The sequence below is a fragment of the Phoca vitulina genome, unplaced genomic scaffold (assembly GCF_004348235.1).
Source record: "Phoca vitulina isolate PV1807 unplaced genomic scaffold, GSC_HSeal_1.0 scaffold52, whole genome shotgun sequence".
NCBI classification, from domain to species: Eukaryota; Metazoa; Chordata; class Mammalia; order Carnivora; family Phocidae; genus Phoca; species Phoca vitulina.
In genome coordinates, this window is record NW_022589755.1 from 9,806,052 (window position 1) to 9,824,644 (window position 18,593).

General features: G+C 56.9%; 3 protein-coding genes across 5 annotated transcripts in view; all 3 read right to left on the minus strand.

Annotated features, from left to right (window-relative positions):
* Positions 1-1,649, minus strand: part of APOC4 (apolipoprotein C4) — a 2,602-nt gene extending 953 nt beyond the window's left edge. Inside the window, exons 1-2 of the mRNA XM_032388064.1 lie at positions 1,359-1,649; positions 85-214 (exon numbers count right to left, since the gene is read on the minus strand). Of these exons, the coding sequence (XP_032243955.1) occupies positions 85-214; positions 1,359-1,434 (206 nt within the window). The 5' untranslated portion in view covers positions 1,435-1,649. The remainder of the gene's footprint in view (positions 1-84; positions 215-1,358) is intronic.
* Positions 1,650-9,053: 7,404 nt separating this feature from the next.
* APOC1 (apolipoprotein C1) lies at positions 9,054-12,190 on the minus strand. Of its 2 annotated transcripts, none has more exons than XM_032388065.1 (4): positions 11,991-12,190; positions 11,167-11,246; positions 10,519-10,666; positions 9,054-9,252 (listed from the first exon to the last, which is right to left on the minus strand). In XM_032388065.1, exons 1-4 carry the CDS (start codon positions 12,188-12,190, stop codon positions 9,192-9,194), a joined length of 489 nt encoding a protein of 162 aa, XP_032243956.1. In that variant the 3' UTR covers positions 9,054-9,191. The 2 variants fall into 2 exon arrangements, with proteins under 2 accessions (XP_032243956.1, XP_032243957.1); XM_032388066.1 differs by lacking the exon at positions 11,991-12,190 and adding an exon at positions 11,368-11,391.
* A 1,974-nt stretch (positions 12,191-14,164) lies between these two features.
* Positions 14,165-16,843, minus strand: APOE (apolipoprotein E). Of its 2 annotated transcripts, none has more exons than XM_032388067.1 (4): positions 16,755-16,843; positions 15,926-15,976; positions 15,357-15,615; positions 14,165-15,019 (listed from the first exon to the last, which is right to left on the minus strand). In XM_032388067.1, exons 2-4 carry the CDS (start codon positions 15,966-15,968, stop codon positions 14,311-14,313), a joined length of 1,011 nt encoding a protein of 336 aa, XP_032243958.1. In that variant the 5' UTR covers positions 15,969-15,976; positions 16,755-16,843; the 3' UTR covers positions 14,165-14,310. The 2 variants fall into 2 exon arrangements, with proteins under 2 accessions (XP_032243958.1, XP_032243959.1); XM_032388068.1 differs by lacking the exon at positions 16,755-16,843 and adding an exon at positions 16,688-16,747.
* Positions 16,844-18,593: the final 1,750 nt, after the last annotated feature.

The window sequence follows — 18,593 nt, forward strand, 5'->3', positions numbered from 1 at the left end:
CCCTCAGACCCAGGGGTCCAGACCCCAGCCCCTCCTCCCTCAGACCCGGGGGTCCACCCCCCAAGCACAGCTGCACATACTCACCAGAACCACTGCCACTTATCTCTGGTCCTGGTCACCAGAGTCTTCATGTTGTCGGGCACCAGGCTCCAAAAACCACTCGCCAGCTCTGGTTGGGGGCTCGGGGATTCTGTGGGCACTGCTTGCTGGCACGCTAGGTGGGACCAGAGGGCCACATGGGCCGGCTGGGACCCGAGAATCCTTCCTTCCTCCCTTCACCTCCGTGCTCACCATCACTGTCCCTCCTGGTGGCCCAAGGGCAGCCCCTTGGCGTCCATCTCTGCTGCCCTTCACCTTGTATGTCCCTTTGACCCTTTGTCCCCCTTTTAGCCATCAGTCGATTTCTTGTCACCCTCTGTGCCCACGGCCCCTCCTGTCACCCCTCCGTCTGCCTGTTGTGTTCCCCCTCAGTGTGTAACCCCACCTCTTTGACCCCTATCCCCCTCCTGATGCCTCCTTTACTACCTGATCTTGCTGCCCCCTCGGGTCTCCCATGACCCCCACCCTGTCTGAACGACCTCTGCAAGCAGCCGAGGGAAAGCACAGGAAGACTCCCCCGTCCCCCAGGGATGGAGGTTGGCAGAGCTGTGCTGTTCATTCCCTCCCCTCCGGGGGGCCAGGGGTCCTGCCTCGGATCAGATCGCACTTGACCTCCTCGTACACACCTGCCTGTCCATCACTCTCGTGCCCAGTAGGCAAAGCGTCACCTACAGACCCCAGCCTTCACACGGACACACATGTTCGGGCACATACAGGGGCACCCATATGGCCTGCGGAGTGCCTTAGCCAACGACCGAACCTCTTCTAGGCTCAGTTTCCCCTTCTGTAGAATGGGACAATGAGAGGCCGTACCTCGGGGATCCCGGCAGAACTCAGAGTTACCACGCATGAGGCACTTGGGAGGGCGCCTTGCACACTGGAGTGTTAAAGTTTTACATGCACGTGCGGAACGCAGACACTCCCACAGCGTCCACACGCTCGTATCTTTTACATAAAAACGTGTGCACACAAACCTATATATGTTTGTTCACGGACACACGTTTACCATGACGTCCTACTCTTGCGCAAACACACAGCAACGCACATCCACGACCACTGTCATTTGCATCAGCCCCATGTACGCGCCTCACACGGGCCACCACCGGCACGTTCTCCCAGAAACGCACACCCATCTGCACACGATGAAACACACAAGCTCCATACCCCAATGTCTGCCAACCTGCACACCATACGGACGGTCACACTCACCCCGTACACCCCTGCAGGGTCCCCGCACCCGCCCATCCACTCCTCCTTACCCACAACACAGGCCAGGACCAGAATGCAGAAGCAGAGGGAAGGCAGGGCCTGGGGACTGAGTCCAGGAGGCAACATTTCTGGGGGCTCTTGTTCTCCGATCCTCGATCCTCCGCGCTCAGCTCTCCTGGCTGGGGGAGGGGGGCGCTGTGCAAAGCAGAGAGCAGAGCCCTCCCCTGGCTGCCTCCCCACGCCCCTTGGCAGGGACTTCAGAGAGAGGGGCCCAGGTGACGGTGACAAGCAGAGGCCTTGCCCGCCCCTGCTGGCCTCCCTCCTTCCTACCCTCCCAGCACTCTGGCCTGACAGGGGCTCTCCGGCCTCCTACAGTGAGCGGTATTCAAATCCTGACTGCACCTCACCTGCTGGCCCCTCTCTCTGGCCTCAGTTCCCTCCTCTGAAAAATGGGCCCACAATCCATACTTGAGGCAGGACTTTCACTGAATGAAATGATACAAGGGAACGTCTTAACAAGGACCTGGTGATGGTGGTGCTCACAGATCATGGCTGTTTATGATTATTTTCTTTCTAAGATTCCTTAGGCTCTGGGCTACAGGCCAGACACACTCTCATCCGGTGACCCGGGCAATTCCAACTCCTTCCCTGGGCCTCAACGTTTTCACCTGTAAAATGCACATGCTCATAAGCGTCTGCCTCCCAGAGTCCATGGGAAGACTGGGTGAGGCCCTGTGGGAGAAAGTTCCAGGTGCACGTAGTAGGAAGTTGTCAATATCAGGCTCAGGCCCAACACCAGGTGGAAAGAAAATCAGCCTTTTCTCCCTGGATGCCAGGGCACATGGCTTGGCCAGGGGACCACAGACTGGATTCCTCGGTTTGGGGTTGGCAGATAAAATATAGGACGCCCATTTGAATTCAGATAAATAATAAGTTTTTCTTTTAGTATAAGTAAGCCCCACGCAATATTTGGGAAGTATCCTAAAAATTATTTGTTATCCATCTGAAATTCAAATCCGACCGGGATCCTGGTATTTTTTTTTTTTTTTAAAGATTTTATTTATTTATTTGAGAGAGAGAGAATGAGAGACAGAGAGCATGAGAGGGAGGAGGGTCAGAGGGAGAAGCAGACTCCCTGCTGAGCAGGGAGCCCGATGCGGGACTCGATCCCAGGACTCCAGGATCATGACCTGAGCCGAAGGCAGTCGCTTAACCAACTAAGCCACCCAGGCGCCCTGGTATTTTTTTTTTTTAAGATTTTATTAATTTATTTGACAGAGAGAGACACAGCGAGAGAGGGAACACAAGCAGGGGGAGAGGGAGAGGGAGAAGCAGGCTTTCCGCTGAGCAGGGAGCCCGATGCGGGGCTGGATCCCAGGACCCTGGGACCATGACCTGAGCCAAAGGCAGATGCTTAACGTCTGAGCCCCCCAGGCACCCACCGTAGTCCCCCCTTATCCACAGTTTCAGTTACCGGAGGTCAATTAAGGTTTGGAAGCAGATAATCTGACAATACGCCAACAGTCACCAAACACCACGTCACCGTACCTGTGTCCTTCCCCTCATGTGGGCATTTTATCATCTCACATCATCACATGAAGAAGGGTGAGTATAGTTCAACAAGGCACTTTGGGAGAGAGAGAGAGACACTCCCCTAACTTTAATTACAGTGTATTATTATAACTGTTCTAGCTCATTATTCATTATTGTTGTTCATCTCTTACTGTGTCTAATTTATGTTAAACTTTATCATAGGTGTGTAGGGATAGGAAAAAACCCCAATAGATCCAGGGTTTGGCACTATCTCTGGTTTCAGGCATCCCCTGAGGGTCATGGAATGCCTCCCCCCCGGATAAGGGGCAGCTACTGGGCAGTTTCGTGCTGACCCAGCAATTTCCAGCAGAATGCTTCTCCCTCCAGGGGCCCCAGCGTGGGCTCTAGCACACAGTAGGTGCGCAACAAATGTGCCCCACAGCTCCTGGGTAACAATAATGTGCAAAATGAAACCTCCGGGGGAAGAAAAAATGAAACCTCCAAGAGCTTCTGTTTGGAAAGATGAGAAAGTTCCAGAAATGGATGGTGGTGATGGTGGCACAACATTGGGAATGTACCTAATGTCATTGAAGCGTACCCCTAAAACAGTTGATGTCGTACGTTTTATGTTCTGTATTTGACCATAAGAGAAAAGAAAAAGAAAAGCCCACCGTGCATCGTGGGCAGCCGCGAGGTGGGTGGGGTTCAGAGCCTGGCTCCACCATCTGCCCTGCTGTGTGACCTGGTGCAAGGTGCTTAACCTCCCTGGGCCTGTTTCGTCAGCTGCCCTGGAGAGTAGGGGAGACTGTTCACGTAAATTGCTGTAAGCAGCACCAGATACACTGCAGGGGTGCTCAGTCAAGGTCAGAGGCTGTTTATTAAGCTTGTGTTTTCTTTCTTTCTTTTTTTTTTTTAAGATTTTATTTATTTATTTGAGAGACAGCAAGTGAGAGAGAGAGAGAGAAAATGAGCAGGGGGGAGGGAGAGGGAGAAGCAGACTCCCCGCTGAGCATGGAGCCCAACGTGGGGCTCGATCCCAGGACCTTGAGATCATGACCCGAACCAAAGGCAGACACTTAACCGACTGAGCCACCCAGGCGCCCCAAACTTGTGTTTTCTGAGCACACACTCTGCACTAGGCACCACGGCAGGTGGTGGTTTGGCGCCTTAACTCACTGAATTAACACAACAGCGCTATGGCGTGGACATCTTCATCATTCCCATTTTACAGATGAGAACATGGAGGCTTGGGGGCCAATGGCTCCTCAACCACCAAGTGGTGAATTTGAACCTGGCTCCGTCACACCTAGCCAAGCCAGGACAACCCCTGGGTCTTAGAGGCCAAGAGGGAGGTTGGAGCAGGGCCGGCAGCAGGGTGGGCCTGGGGGAGGTCTCTGACCCCTGCCCCTGGCTCCAAGGTCAGTGTGGGCTGTTTGCTGTTTGCTGCTTGCAATGTTTGCCCATCTTGGGGACAGGACAGGCTGAAGGTCGTTCAGGGTGGACCTCAGAGTCAGTTGAATAACAACTGGGAGTGGGGTGTTGGGGCAGAGAGAGAGGTCACAAGAGAGGAGTGGGGGTGGGAGGGGTGGGCTCTGAGACCCCAGTGTGTGTGTCTGGGGGCAGAGAGCATCTCTGAGCCCGCAGCTCTGTGTTGGAGAGACCACCAGACACCAAAATCACTCTCCCCCAGTCCAGACCCCATCCCCTCACTCCTGAATCCCAGAACCCACCTCCCTTCTGGCACTCCTGGGCCCTCACCTCCCTCCTCTGCGTCCCTGGGTTATGGCAGGAATGTCTGGGGCCCAAGAAAGGTTGAAATGTCCCCTCCTTTATCTCTTCTTTCTGCTTTCTGTCTTGAGAGTTCTGCTTTCCTTCATTGTTAAGACACAGAGATATTGGGGCGCCTGGGTGGCTTAGTCGGTTAAGCCCGTCTGACTCTTGATCTCAGTGTTGTGAGTTCAAACCCGCCCAGCGTGGAGCCTACTTAAAACAAAACAAAAAAACGGAGATATTCACATGCTGTAAAAATCACCCTTTTAAAGTGTGCAATCCAATGTTTTTTTTTATATATATAACATATTTGCAAAGTTGTGCAACCATCACCACCGTCTAATTCCAGAACATTTCTATCACCCTGTAAAGAAATCCCCATACCCGTTAGCCCATCAGGATCACTCTCTGCCTTCTCCCCGCAGCCCAGCAGGGCCACCACTGATCGCCTTTCTGCTTCTATGGATTTCCCTCTTTCGGACGTCATGTAACTGGAATTGTACCCCGCATGGCCTCTTGCGGCTGGATTCTTCGCTGAGCATCGTGTTTTCGGTGGTTCGTTCATGCTGTGGCGTATGTCAGTGTTTCCTTCTTTTTATGGCAGAATAATATTCACATATACATACACTGTGTGATGTTCATCAGTTGTTGGGCATTTGGATGGTTTCCACTTTTTGGCTGTCATGAACAATACTGCCACGAACATGTGTGTACACATTTTTTTAAAAAAAAGATTTTAGGGGCGCCTGGGTGACTCAGTCGTTGTGTGTCTGCCTTCGGCTCAGGTCATGATCCCGGGGTCCTGGGATTGAGCCCTGCATCAGGCTCCCTGCTCCGCGGGAAGCCTGCTTCTCCCTCTCCCTCTCTCACTTCCCCTGCTCGTGTTTCCTCTCTTGCTGTGTCTGTCTCTGTCAAATAAATAAATAAAGTCTTTAAAAAAATAAAAAAAGGGGTGCCTGGGTGGCCCAGATGGTTAAGCGTCTGCCTTCGGCTCAGGTCATGATCCCAGGGTCCTGGGATCGAGCCCCACATCAGGCTCCTGGCTCAGCAGGGAGCCTGCTTCTCCCTCTCCCTCTGCCTCTCCCCCTCCTCATGCTCTCTCTCTCTCTGTATCTCTGTGTCTCAAATGAATAAATAAAATCTTAAAATAAGTAAATAATAAATAAATAAATGAAGATTTATTTATTTCAAAGAGAGAGTGAGCAAGCACAAGCAGGGGTAGCAGCAGAGGGAGAGGGAGAAGCAGGCTTCCTGCTGAGCAGGGAGCCTGTTATGGGACTCGATCCCAGGACCCTGAGATCATGACCCGAGCCCAAGGCAGATGCCTAACTGACTGAGCCACCCAGGTGCCCCTGCGTACACATTTTTATGTGAACCTGTGAGCCCTTCTTTTGGGTAAACACCCTAGTAATGGAGTTGCTGGATCACATGGTTGCTCTGTTGAACTCTTGGAGGAGGTGCTAAACTGTTTTTTTCCAAAGGGGCTCCATTCATTCGTTGTTGTATCCAGTTTTTCATTCACATCAAGTTTGTGAAGGAACATTCATGGGCACAAAAATTGTGTTGCTTATCACGCTCTTCCCCAGTTCTTTTTGACGACTTCTGAATCGTCTTTTGGGTTTCGGGTGCCGTGTCCCCTCCTCCAGGGAGCCCTCCCTGACCAGCTACGCTGAGCCAGGTGCCCACGGGGAGTCCCCCATCCCTGCCCTGCCTGCTGTGTGGAGCGTGTGCCATGGAGGGGCTGTCCGAATGTGCCACCTTGGCTCTCTGAGTGTGGATGTTTCTACATGCACGTCTGGGGCTCTCCGCGTGTTTTTGTTCTTGGTGTGATCAGGGCTATTTGCTCTCTGAGGTCCTGAAGGTATGTTGTAAATCTGAGGAGAACAAACGCATTGGCTCTAAATATAAAGTATAAAAAGAAAATCTTAAAATGGGAATGAATGAGTTCACGAGTGGGTAATGAACGGGAATCATGGGTCTGCATGTGAGCTGGCCCATGGAAATGTTCACTCACACTCCAGAAGTATCACCTGAGCTCTCACTGTGTGCCAGGCACTGTTCTGGGCACTCGGCGGCCCTGCAGGAGACAAGACAGTCTCCACGAACTTGACATCTCAGCAGCGGGAGACACAGACAGTAAACAAGTAAGCAAATAGACATACGATATATTAGAGGGTAGCACCTACTGGGAAAAAAGGCAGATATGAAGATGGGAGAGTGATGGGAGAGCCATGTGGGGGGAGCGCAACAGAGACCCCAAGGAGGTGACAAGAGAGCCAGGTGGATATCTGGACATCTGGTGGGAGAGCATTCCAGGCAGGGGGATAGCAAATGCAAAGGCCCTGGGGTAGGAGCCTGCCCAGTGTGTTGGGAGGAGCCTGAGGAGTTGCACGTGAGGGAGGGGGAGAGGCCACAGGGGTGACTGGGCCAGGTAGTGCGGAGCTGGTGGACTCTGATACCACCTTCGGGTTTTCCTCTGAGGCTGGAGGAAGAGTTCTGAGCTGAGGCAGGGTGTGCATGATGTGACTTGTGTTCTAACAGGATCCCTCTGGCTGCCGAGTGGGAAGGAAGCATAAGGAGCTTAGAGGGCTGATTTGCGGGGGACGGGGCTCTGAGTACAGAGACATATTTATTTATTTCCCACCATTGTTCTCCACCCTCATTTCCTTGAGCACCCCTCAGATGAGCTTGGAGTTGTCCTCAGAAAGAAAGAGCTCAAACCCACAAGGTTCTTCCCCATGCGTGTGTTCTAAGTTTACATCAATGGCACCACCCTGTGTGTCTTCTCCTGTTTCTTTTTCTTTCTTTTTGAAAGATTTTATTTATCTATTTGTCAGAGGGAGAGAGAGCACAAGCATGGGGAGCGGCAGGCAGAGGGAGAAGCAGACTCTCCGCTGAGCAAGGAGCCTGATGCGGGGCTCGATCCCAGGACCCTGGGATCATGACCTGAGCCGAAGGCAGATGCTTAACCAACTGAGCCACCCAGGCGCCCCGTAAGCCTCTCTTCAAAAGTGGAGGGCGCACCCCATGAACTGCTTGCCATCCATCTTCTCTGTCCCTGCCCTCTCCAACCTGAGAGCTGTCCAGGGGAGTCAGGAAAATTCTTGAAAACTAAACTGGTTCCAAAATGCTGGAAATATGGCCAAGTAAAGATGAGTAACTGATTAAATCGGCACGGAACATACCCTTTTGCCAACTAGCCAACTGCAGTGTGACTGCTTGTATGAATTTTCTCTGATGAGGGATGTGGGGGCATTTTAATATGCTGGGGATGATGCAGGTGAGGCCCAGGGCCAGGTAGGGGTGTGTGTGTGTGTGTGTGTGTGTGTGTGTGTAGTTGTAGCCGAATGTATGGCCGATGACTCAGGAACAAGGAAAGTGGAGTAAGGATGTGGCCCCTAGAACAACCCCCCCCCCACCCCCCAGCCTACATTCAAATCCCAGCTCTACCCATTTTGGGCTGTGTGACATCACATAAGTGACTTGAGACTTCTGTGCCTCAGTTTCTTCCTCTGCCAAATAGGGGCAGTGACAGCACCTACCTCAGAGTAGTTTTGTGAAAATGTAATGTTTAGGGGTGTCTGGGTGGCTCAGTCGGTTGACCATCTGTCTTCGGCTCGGGTCATGATCTCTGGGTCCTGCGGTCGAGGCCCCGCATCGGGCTCTCCATTCAGCGGGGAGTCTGTTTCTCCCTCTCACTCTCCCTCTGTGCTCTCTCTCTCTCTCTCAAATAAATAAATAAAATCTTTGTTTAAAAAAGTGTAATGTTTAGGTGTTTTTTCTGATTGAGAATAATCATTCCACCAAGTAGTACTGAGCTCCCGCACCGCGCCCAGTCCTGCGCCGGACTGTGCCTCGGGACAGTGGGGATGACAGCCCCGGCCCTGTCCTCCTGGGGCTCACAGTCCAGTAGGAGAGACAGACCATCACTAGGGCAGTGATGACCCAGCCTGGGGGCGAGGGAGGGCTTCCTGGAGGAGGGGACATCAAAGCTTCCTTGGAGGGTGGAGGATTGTGTAGATAGATCTCGTTGAGGGCTCCAGCCCAGGTCCTACCCTTGCTCCCTTCCACATCCTTCTTTATTATCCATTTTAAGTATAATAAACAGCTGCTGTGTACATGGTGATGAACCAACCAGGTCCCTCATCTTGGGCAGCCTGGCCAGGGAAGAATATAGCAGAACAGTAGCCTTAGGCTGGGGGTCCAACCCAGCTCTCCCCTTCCTGACGAGTGACTTCACCTCTCTGGGCTTCAATGCCCTCACAGAATTAACAGGGCCCCGCTCCCAAGGTTCTTGTGAGGATTTTTTTGAGACCATGAAGTTTAAAGCCCTCAGCACAGGTCAAGTAGACAATGCTCGATACATTTGACTCCTTGCCTCTCTCCCCAACCCACCCTGCCCCACCCTGAGCCCCTACCTCCCAGCAAAGAAGCACTAAGAATTCTCTACAGGATTTTTATTGGAGGGTGGGGGTGGATATGGCATCATGAAGTCCTTGGTACAGGAGCCAGGGCATGGGAAATTTCGGAGCTCCTTCCGGGGCGCACAGCCCAGAGGAGTGGGGCGGCTCTTCTGGTGTTCAGGAGAAGGCAGTTTTGAGCTGCTCCTTCACTTTGTTGAAAGTCTCAGAAAACCAGTTCCTGCAGGGAGAGATAGGGGAGTCACTGTGTTTGTCTCCCCTCAGGGGGCCCAGGTCCTGCCCTCTACCTGCCTCCCTCATCTTCCCCTTTCCCTTCCCCCCAGGAAACAGCATGGCTCCGGTATCTATGGGATTGGGAGGAGCCCTGGGCTGGGTTTCCCAGAGGGACCAGAGCTCTTTGAAGTCAGAATGCTCCAGGCCGGCCCAACTTTGAAGGCTTGCCATCTCTAGCTAGTAAGCCTGCTCTGGCCTAGCTGTCTCCTACTTATCCAAGGGCACTCTTCAGCCTCCTTGTCTTTGCCTAGGCTGTCCCTCTGGCCTGGATTATGTACATATCTTCCTGGCTCCTGGCTCAGGGCTTTCGCACTCACCCTCCACAGGGAACATTCTTCCCATGTTTCTAGGCCTGGTTGGATTTTCCTAATCACTCAGATCTCAATTTTTCTTTTTTTAAGCAAGACAACCAGGCCTAATGGGGGCTCGAACTCACAACCCCGAGATCAAGACCTGAGGGGAGATCAAGAGTCTGAAGCTTAACTTACTGAGCCACCCAGGTGCCCCGAAGCAGTAACACTTTAAATGGAGATATGAAAAGGGGTGCCTGGCTAGCTCAGTTGGTAGAGTACATGACTCTTGATCTTGGGGTCATGAGTTCAAGCCCCACACTGGTTGTTTACACCCACCCTGTTTGTTGTCTTCTTAGTGCTTAGCCCTGTCTGGGCTAATCTCCCGGACATTCACTGGTTTACAATCTGCTCCCTGCGGGCTGGGACTTTATCTTCATCACTATTATTCCCCACATTGGAACAGCCTGGACACGTAGCTGATGCCCAATAAATATTTGTTCATGAATGAATGATTTTCTAAGTGGCCAAATGGAGTTGATGTTGGTTAAAGAGCATATTGAGCATTTACAATGTGCCAGGCACTATGCAAATCCCCTAGTTTGCTCCTCCTCAGAACTATCCCTTTTACAGGCGAGGAAAAAGGCTGGTCCAGATCTACCCCCGAGATCACACAAAGAGTAGTGAGTCTTCACTGGCCTGTGGACCCAGGCCTGACTGACTCCCAAGCTTGGTCTTTCACCACCACGCAGGACCATTTCTACAGCGTGGCCTAGATGGAAGTCAGGAACCTGTCCCCCACATCTAAGCACCCTGCGATCCAGCTGTGACCACAGGGAAGTTGTCCGCCTCTCCAGGCCTCAGTTTCCCCAATCTGTTAGTGATGCACCCCAGCCCGCCCAAGCCCTGGGAAGGTTCCTAACCGGGTCTTCGCAGGAATGTCGCTCTGCTTCATGCTCTCAATGGCTGCCCGGGCCTTGTCCTCCAGGGTGTTACCGAACTCCTTCAGTTTATCCGGGATGCGCCCCAAAGTGCTGGAGATTTCTGGGGCCGCCTGGGTGGGGGCTGGGCCTGCCCAGAAGATGGGCAGCGGTACAAAAATTTCAGTATTGGGAGCCCTTAGGATGAGATGCCAGGGGTGGGAAAGGAGATCCTTGAAAGTGATTCTTGGAGGTCACGGTGTTAGACTCGGAGGCGGGGTGCGGGGAGAGGGTACTAAAGCGACCAGATGGAGCTCAAGCTGCTGGGAATTAGCTTACTCTCAGCACTGCTTCACCCCTCCCCTTTCCAGGCTGCAAAAGCAGGACAGCCAATCCTGGAGGGGCGAGTCAATACATCATCGGTTGCTAGGGCTTCCCACGGCAGATTAGCCACCCGCGGGACCGCCTCCTTAGAGAGCCCTCACCCACCTTGCGGGGTTGGGGGTGGGGTGATCGGTGAGAGATAGGAAAACCAGGGCACAGAAGGGGCCCCAGAGCTCTCAAGGGTCCTCCAAGCTCGGACCCCAGACCCGTGGCCAGCTTCAAGCTTCCGAGTCTCAAACTCCCCAGATTCTCCTATCCCACTTTTACCTTCCAAAACCATCGCCAGAACCACCACCAAAACTGGGAGCGACAGGAAGAGCCTCATGGCTGGGGGCCGGAGGGGCACTCTGGAAGCAGAAGCAGGGGTGGGAGTGATCAGTGACACCCCTCCTCCCTACCCGGAGTTCCTTCCAAACCCCCTTTCTAGTGCTCTTGGAGGGGCATCCCTCCCCGGCATTGAGCACCAACCTGGATCAGTCGCGGGACAGCACCGTGGGAGGTCCTGGCCCGGGCCAGGCCTTTATCGGGCTGGGGAGGGGGCGGGGCAAGTTAATCCCTCCCCTTAAGCCTCGGGCAGATGGCCTCCGCCCTGTGCCCACCCACCTTTTCCTCTTCCCCGCCTGGCTGGTGCGTGGGTCAGGTGGGCCTAGGCACATCCCTTAGGCCTAAAGCCTCTTGCTGTTCAGCACCTGCACCTTCAAATCTCCCTGACTTGGTGGATCTCAGCGTGCCATAGTCCCTTCCCCACATGGGGGCACTGCCTTTAGTCTCTCGCCGTGGCCATCTTCTCTAGGGGGTCTCTCCTGCTGAACACCCTTCTCCCGGCCTGGGGAGTGGCGGGGGGGGGGGGTGTCTCTCAGTCACTTAGTCACTCTGTAACTCAATTCACTGCAACTCCTCAGGCCTCCTCTTCCACCCCCTCTCCCTTCTTAGCAAGCCTCTTCAGCACAAGCAAGCAACTCTTCCTCCAAGACTCTAGGGTCACCCCATCTGCCCCCACATTCCCAGTCCCTTGCCACCCCCAGTCTCCCTTTCAGACCCCCCCCCCACCCCCCCCCCCCCACCTCCCTGCATCTGGGAGCATCCCAGACCTCCATGGTTGCACTCTGGGGTCTTTATTCCACAGCCCCCCGATCTCTCTTTGGGGAAGAGGTCCTTTCAGCCTGTCTGAACTGCAAAAGCTCAGCTGCAAAGATCCCAGTGTGTGCGCCTCCATCCATTCCACCAGGCCCCTCTTTGCCCTCTGCTCTCCCACTCTGGAAGCTTCCGGGCCCCCTGGTAAACACTCCATCTGCCCTTACCCCTTCGGGCCCTTCCTGGCACTAGGCGGCCCCCCCTCCCCCCGTCTCTCCTCCCACCACATCCGTCCCTCAGGGCTGGAGTCCAATGGTTCCCCCCTTCTTCTGGCTGCCTTTGACCGCCAGTGATCCCTGGCAGCTGTAGGGAGGGCGGCCCTGGCCTCAGACTTGAGGTTGGCTGGCCTTGTGCCCCCACAACCACGTGTCAGCCTGGGGGTGGTGGGGGGGACGGTTGTGAAAGGGACGCACAGACATGACCCTGGCAGGATTGCGACAACCCCTTGGCCAGCTCAGTGCATCTAGTCCCTGTCAGCCCCCCAGCTGCCTTCCCAGACATCTGCTTCCCCTGCGAGCCTAGCATTCCCCAGACATCCACCCAAAGTTCTGCTCTCCTTCCTTCCTCACCCCACCGGAATAGAATAACAACTTTGCTTTTCCAGTCTCCTCCTTATTCCAGCTACAGGGGTTTCCATTTACAGATGGGGAAACTGAGGCACAGCCAAGCACATCCAATGGCTCAGCCAGGGGCTAAGGCGCTGGGGGGAGGGGGGGTGTCAGTTCTTTGTCCCTCCACTTTCCGGACTCCAGGCTGTCTCTCTGAATCTCTGTGGGCTTGTCATCCTCCACCCCACAGCACCCCCTCTGTTCCCCCAAACTCCTTCTGCAGCCCTTGTGCCATCTCTAGACCGACTGCTGTCTTCATCCAGGAGAATTCAAGATTCAGCTCTTCAAGGGGGAGATGTGGCTGAGGCCAGCCCCGGCTATTGACATCTGTGGCTCAGAGGGCTTGGCCCCAGCTCCGGGGCACACAGTGAATCAGTAGCACGCTTGGCTGGGACTAGGCCCCCTGCCTCTGAGCCCGCTGACCCTTCTCCTCCTCACCCAGCCTGGGGTGAGTCATCTGGGGGTGGGGAGGGGTGCCTGCCTCCGCAAGGGCACTCAGGGCAGCCAGCCCTGTAGGAACCACACGGGAGAGCGCAGGCTGGGCCTGGGAGTTACAGGTTCAAGCCCTGGCCTGTCCCCTGGGCTGGGAACCCTGCTCCCCTCCTCTGAGAACTGAGGGGGTGGGAGAGAATGCCAGGGGGCAGCTCCAGGCTCCAGTCCTCACTGCTCCCGAGTGTCAACCAACTGGCTCCCAGCCGTGGACCCCAGGCCTCGGGGGGGGGGGGGCAGCTGCCTTATCTCCAGCCAGGATCCAGCACCCAGTAGGCTTGTTGGGCTAGACAAGAGGTCAGCAGCCCAGCTGGAGGACACAGGGAAGGAGGATGAGGGCAGGGGGCCGGGAAGCACGGCTCTGATGAAGACACCTGTTAACCCAGAGGGAACGCCAAAGGCAGAGAGGGCGCAAGGGAGGACCGAACAAGTGGAGAGGACAAACCCAGCTGGGGCAAGAAGGGAAACAAGAAACAGGCGAAGCCTCGGAGGTGGGAGAAGAAACTGGAGGAGAAAGAGATAAAAGATAGAGGTGGGGGAAAACAGGAAGCTAGAAACTGAAGCCTCTCGGCCAAGAGCAGGCCAGGAGGCAGAATCAGATAAGACAGGAGAGCAACAATAAGGGATTCATCCTAACGGCAGGGGTGTCGGCAGGGGTGTCGGGGCTTCGGGGTCCTAACTCCACCGAGCAGGTATCCCTCCGCTGAGCAAGCCCAGGCTCCGAGAGGCTGCTTCCCACCCTCACCCCCGACCCCCGACCCCAGTAGTCAGGGGTGACCACAGGATTTACCCCAGGGGTGGATCTGGTCCAAAACCAGAAGGGACAGGAGGGTAGAGGAGAGTGAGCACTGCTGAGCGGAGACAGAGCAAAAAGGGAGACTCTGAAAGGGAAAGAAGGAAGCGAACACTGAGATCAGAAAAGACAAAGAGACGCACAAGCAGAGGGGACAGGACAGAGCTGTGTGGCCAGTGTGGGGAAGGAGAGAGAAACCGAGGCACGAGCCGGGAGAAATCACACACGGAGGTCCAGCGGCTGCTGTGGAGCTTGGTGAATCTTTATTAAGCTAGGGCCCTCCAGGAGGCCGGTTGGGGCCGGGACAGCGCCTCCTGGAGGCTGGGGTGGGGGGAGACAGGGGGCACGGGCAGGGGCGGGGCCCACCAGGCGGCGCGCGCGGGGCGCTCATTCGGTCTCCACGGGTGCGGGGGTGGGGCTGGTGCCCACGGCCGCCTGCACCTTCTCCACCAGCCCGGCCCACTGGCGCTGCATGTCTTCCACCAGGGGCTCGAACCAGCTCTTGAGGCGGGCCTGGAAGGCCTCGGCCTGCTGGCGCATCTGGTTGGCCTGCTCCTCCATCTTGGCCCGCACCTCCTCCATCTGCTCGCGCACCTCGTCCAGCTGGCTGCGCGCGCGGCTGCCCACCTCCTCCAGCCGCCCGCGCAGCTGCTGGCCCAGGACGTCGACGCGCTCGCGCAGCGGCTGCGTGGCCAGGTTGGCGTGGCGCGTGCGCGCCTGCTCCAGCAGCGGCCAGAGGCGCTCGCGGATGGAGCTCACGCTGCGCTCGGCGCCCTCGCGCACCCCGGCGCGGTACACGGCCAGGCGCTTCTGCAGGTCCTCGGCGTCCCGCAGCACCCGCTTGCGCAGCTTGCGCATGTGCGAGGCGAAGCGCGCCCGCAGCTCGTCGGTGCTCTGGCCCAGCATGGCCTGCACCTCGCTGCGGTACTGCGTCAGGCGCGTGCGCACGTCCTCCATGTCCGCGCGCAGCCGGGCCTGCGCCGCCTGCAGCTCCTTGGCCACGCGGGCCTGCGTCTCCGAGGCCATGGGGCCCAGCTGCTCCTCCAGCTCCGCCCTGTAGGCCTTGATCTCCTTCATGGTCTCCTCCATCAGCGTCCTGGGGGCCGAGAGAGGGCGGGAGCATGTGTGCGCGCCGCACGCCGGGAGAGAGGAGCGGGGCGAAAAACCCTGGGGGTGGGGGGCAAGGTGGGGACAGGGACGGGCAGAAGCAGAGATGAAAGGGAAGGCTGCGAGGGACTGAGCTAGCCTGGTGGACGGGCGGCGGCCAGAGGCAGGAGGAGCGGAGAAAGAGAGCGGTCCAGCAAGCCAGGAGCTCGCCATGGCAAGAGGAAGCAAGACATGACCAGAGATGCCGAAGAGTTGGTGACGGGGCCGCCGGCAGAGGTCGGGGGTCCAGAAGGCACTGCCCGCCGGGGAGTGGCAGGGGCACTCACGTCAGTTCCTGGGTGACCTGGTTGCTGAGCATGTCCTCCTGCACCTGATCAGACAGCGTCTGCACCCAGCGCAGGTAATCCCAGAAGCGGGCCAGCGCCAGCTCCCAGGGCTGGCCAGCCTGCCACCCGGCCTCGGCCTCGGCCTCCACCTCCTGCTCCAGCTCCCGCTTGGGCTCCAGCTCGGGCTCCAGCTCGGACTCCGGGTCGGGCTCCAGCTTCCCCTGCAGCGGCGACTCCGGCTCCACATCGGCCCAGCATCCTGCACAGAGCAAGTTCACGGCAGTCACCCCACCAGGCACACAGAACTTGGTACGCAGCAGGTGCTCCATAAATGCTCTTGCGCTTCTTTAGAGCACTGGCGGGCGGGGTGGGGAAACGGAGGCCCAGAGAGACTAAAACAGCCGCTCAGAGCCAGTGGATGTGAGGCCTCACACCTGGGCACCCCCCTCAAGGGGGAGACAGACCAGCAGAAGGAGGGACCCAGGGATGAAAGGGGGGCAGGGGAGCCCAGGTGAGGACGGGAAGGGAAGGGAAGGGACAGGGAACCTGAGCAAGCCCCGCCCACATACCTGCCAGGAGCGCGACCACCAGCGCAGCCCACAGAACCTTCATCTTGCGGCCTGCGATCGGTCAGGTTGAGTGAGAAATGTCAATCAGCCCCCAGTGGGGACTCCTCCCACCCACAGCCCCGCCCCACCCGTTCCGGGCCTTCCAAGTCTTGCCCGCGCGCCCCATCATCTGCATCAGCCGAATCCAATCACAAACATTTCACCAAGCGGTGCCTCCATTGTTTATCTAGCTCCTTCATTGTCTCCTCCTATCTCCCCATCACCGGGTCGGCCTCCGCCGCCCAAATTCCATCCCCCTCTTCGAGGGTTCAAATTCCACTTCCCCTGCCCCCGAGTTCCATGCGAGCCCCAACTGTGGCTTATAAATTCCAACCTCACATTCCTCGTTCTCCCTTCACGTTCTAAGCCCCAGCTTCACATCTAAACGTCATCTTCCACCTATTAGCTAACTTAATTCTCATTTAAAAGCCCTCCCCGAAAGAGGAGCGCTCTAGCGACCTGGCCGCCACCCCTGCGCCTCCAAACTAATGGAGATCCGAGGGGGCACCCAGGAGGTGTTCAATAAATAACAGTGACCATTCGTGGGCTCTTGATAGGGGCTCATCTGGTTCTTCCGACAGGTCCAGCTGCTCCCCCCATCCCACCTTCCTTCCAGCCAAGACGGGATGCCCCTGCGGCCCACTCCTCCCCTAGGTCCGACCCCGGCTTCCGTCCTCATCCCCAGCTCCTGCTTCTGTCCTGACCCTGGCGTATGACAGTCACCTCGCCCCAGCCCGTCCCTCACAGAAGCCCGGAGCTGGTCTTCTGTGCCCTCAACTCTGTTTCTCACCGGCTCCTGGGGAACCTCCTCCTCGGTCTCCGCTTGGGCTGAGTAGGACTCAGGGATCCCAGACTCGTCCAATTATAATGTTCCCCCTGCCCCGCCCACTCCTGCCGGGCCGCGGCGAGCTGAGCCAGCCCCCAGTCACGAGGTGGGCTGTCCCCTTCCCCTTCACACAGCAGGCAGGGGGAAGGAGGTGGGGGTTGGAGGCCCTGTGATGCCCCCCCCCGGCCCCCACGAAGGGAGGTGACATTTTTACCCAGTAACTCAGGCACCTTCCTGTTCTGGGGGGCTAGGCACGCCAGGGGAAGGAGCTGCCGCTGCTCCCCAGCGCCCATTCCCCACCTTTCTCTTTTCCTGTGGAGGAATGAATAAAGTTTGGGGAGGGGACTGGGGGCCGGAATCCTGGGTCAGAGGAAAAGAGAGGGCTGGAGGCTTGGATTCCTGGGTTCTGAGGGGAGGTGGCTGGGGGCCCAGACTCCTGAGACTTAGGGAGAAGGGCACCGGAGGCCAAGACAGAGACGGGATGGGAGGGGTGCGGACTGTGTAAACCTGGGTTTTAGTCCTCGCTCCCTCTTTGGCTGTGACCTTGGCCACGAGCGGGCAGCTCTCTGAGTCCCCCTCCCTGTTTGCAGATGAAGATCCAGCCCTTCTCCCTAACAGGGACACTGTAGGTCCCAGCCTTCATGGGGCTTGAAGCAGTCCTGGGCCTGGTTAGGACTGCGGACTCGGGAACGAAAGGGTCTGCGTCTAAATGGGGGCTCTGCCAGCTCCATGACCTTGGACAAATGATCTAGCCTATCTGAACACCCTTACTTCTTGGTCCACGGGACCAGGAAAACGGTCGCACTTACACCACCGTTCGGTGATGCAAGTTGCTGTCGTGTACGAAATCCCGAGCGCTGTTCCTGGCACGACCTGCTCGGATTGGCCCCAGCGAGCACCGGCACCTTCCCAGCAGCCGGCTCGCGAGTCCCCGCTGTCCCACAGAGAAGCCCAGGTTCCGCTGGGGTGGGGGAGGCCACAAGGGAAAGGAGGGCTGGGCCTCCTTCCAGGAAGGCGACCCCAGGGCTAGCCAGGTCCAGGCCTCTTGGCTTTGGCGTCCGAAGGCGCCGGTAAGGGAGTGGGGTGGCTTCTCCAGGTAATGAGGGGTCCTCTCTGTTCAACAGCCTCCTTCCCCAAACTGTGTGTATGTGGTGGGTGTGTTCCCGCCAGACAGGTTTCAGTTCCTGTCTGGAGAGGTCAGGGGTGTTGGGAGGGTACTGGAACCCTAGGTGGGCAAAACGCACACCTCGACCTCCTCCCCGCCTATGTGAGCCAAGGAGCCGTCTCTGGCCAGACCAGAGTCGGCCTCCAGCCCCTCCCCTGAGGCCCAGAAGTCCAGAAGCCCTTTGCCCCCTCAGGCAGAGTTGACTCTGAAGTCTTTCCAGGTGCTGGAATCCCTGCGACCCTTCTGAAGGCTCTGGCCTTCCTGTCACGAAGTCTTAAGACGTCTCCTGCCCCTTTCGGAACCTGAAGTCCCAGCTTGTGCCCCAATCCCTGCACAGACACATCACCCCTGCTGCTGCAGTCAGCAGGGGGAATCTTCTGGCAGCCTCTCGGGCCGGGTCAGGCCAAGCTGGGGTGTGACCGAAAGACCCAGCCCTGCTGGTGAGGGAGGGCCTGTGATGTCCCAGCAGAAGTCACGCAAGTTGCAGGGAGGATGTGTGATCTCAGGCCAGGCCGGACTCCGGGCGGTAGGTCAGCCTTCCCAGCTCCGCCCTGCAGCGCCCCCTGCTGGCCCCCGTGAGGTCCGTCTGGATGCACTGGGCAAAAGGGGCGACACACGGACCAAGAGACACCGCCCAG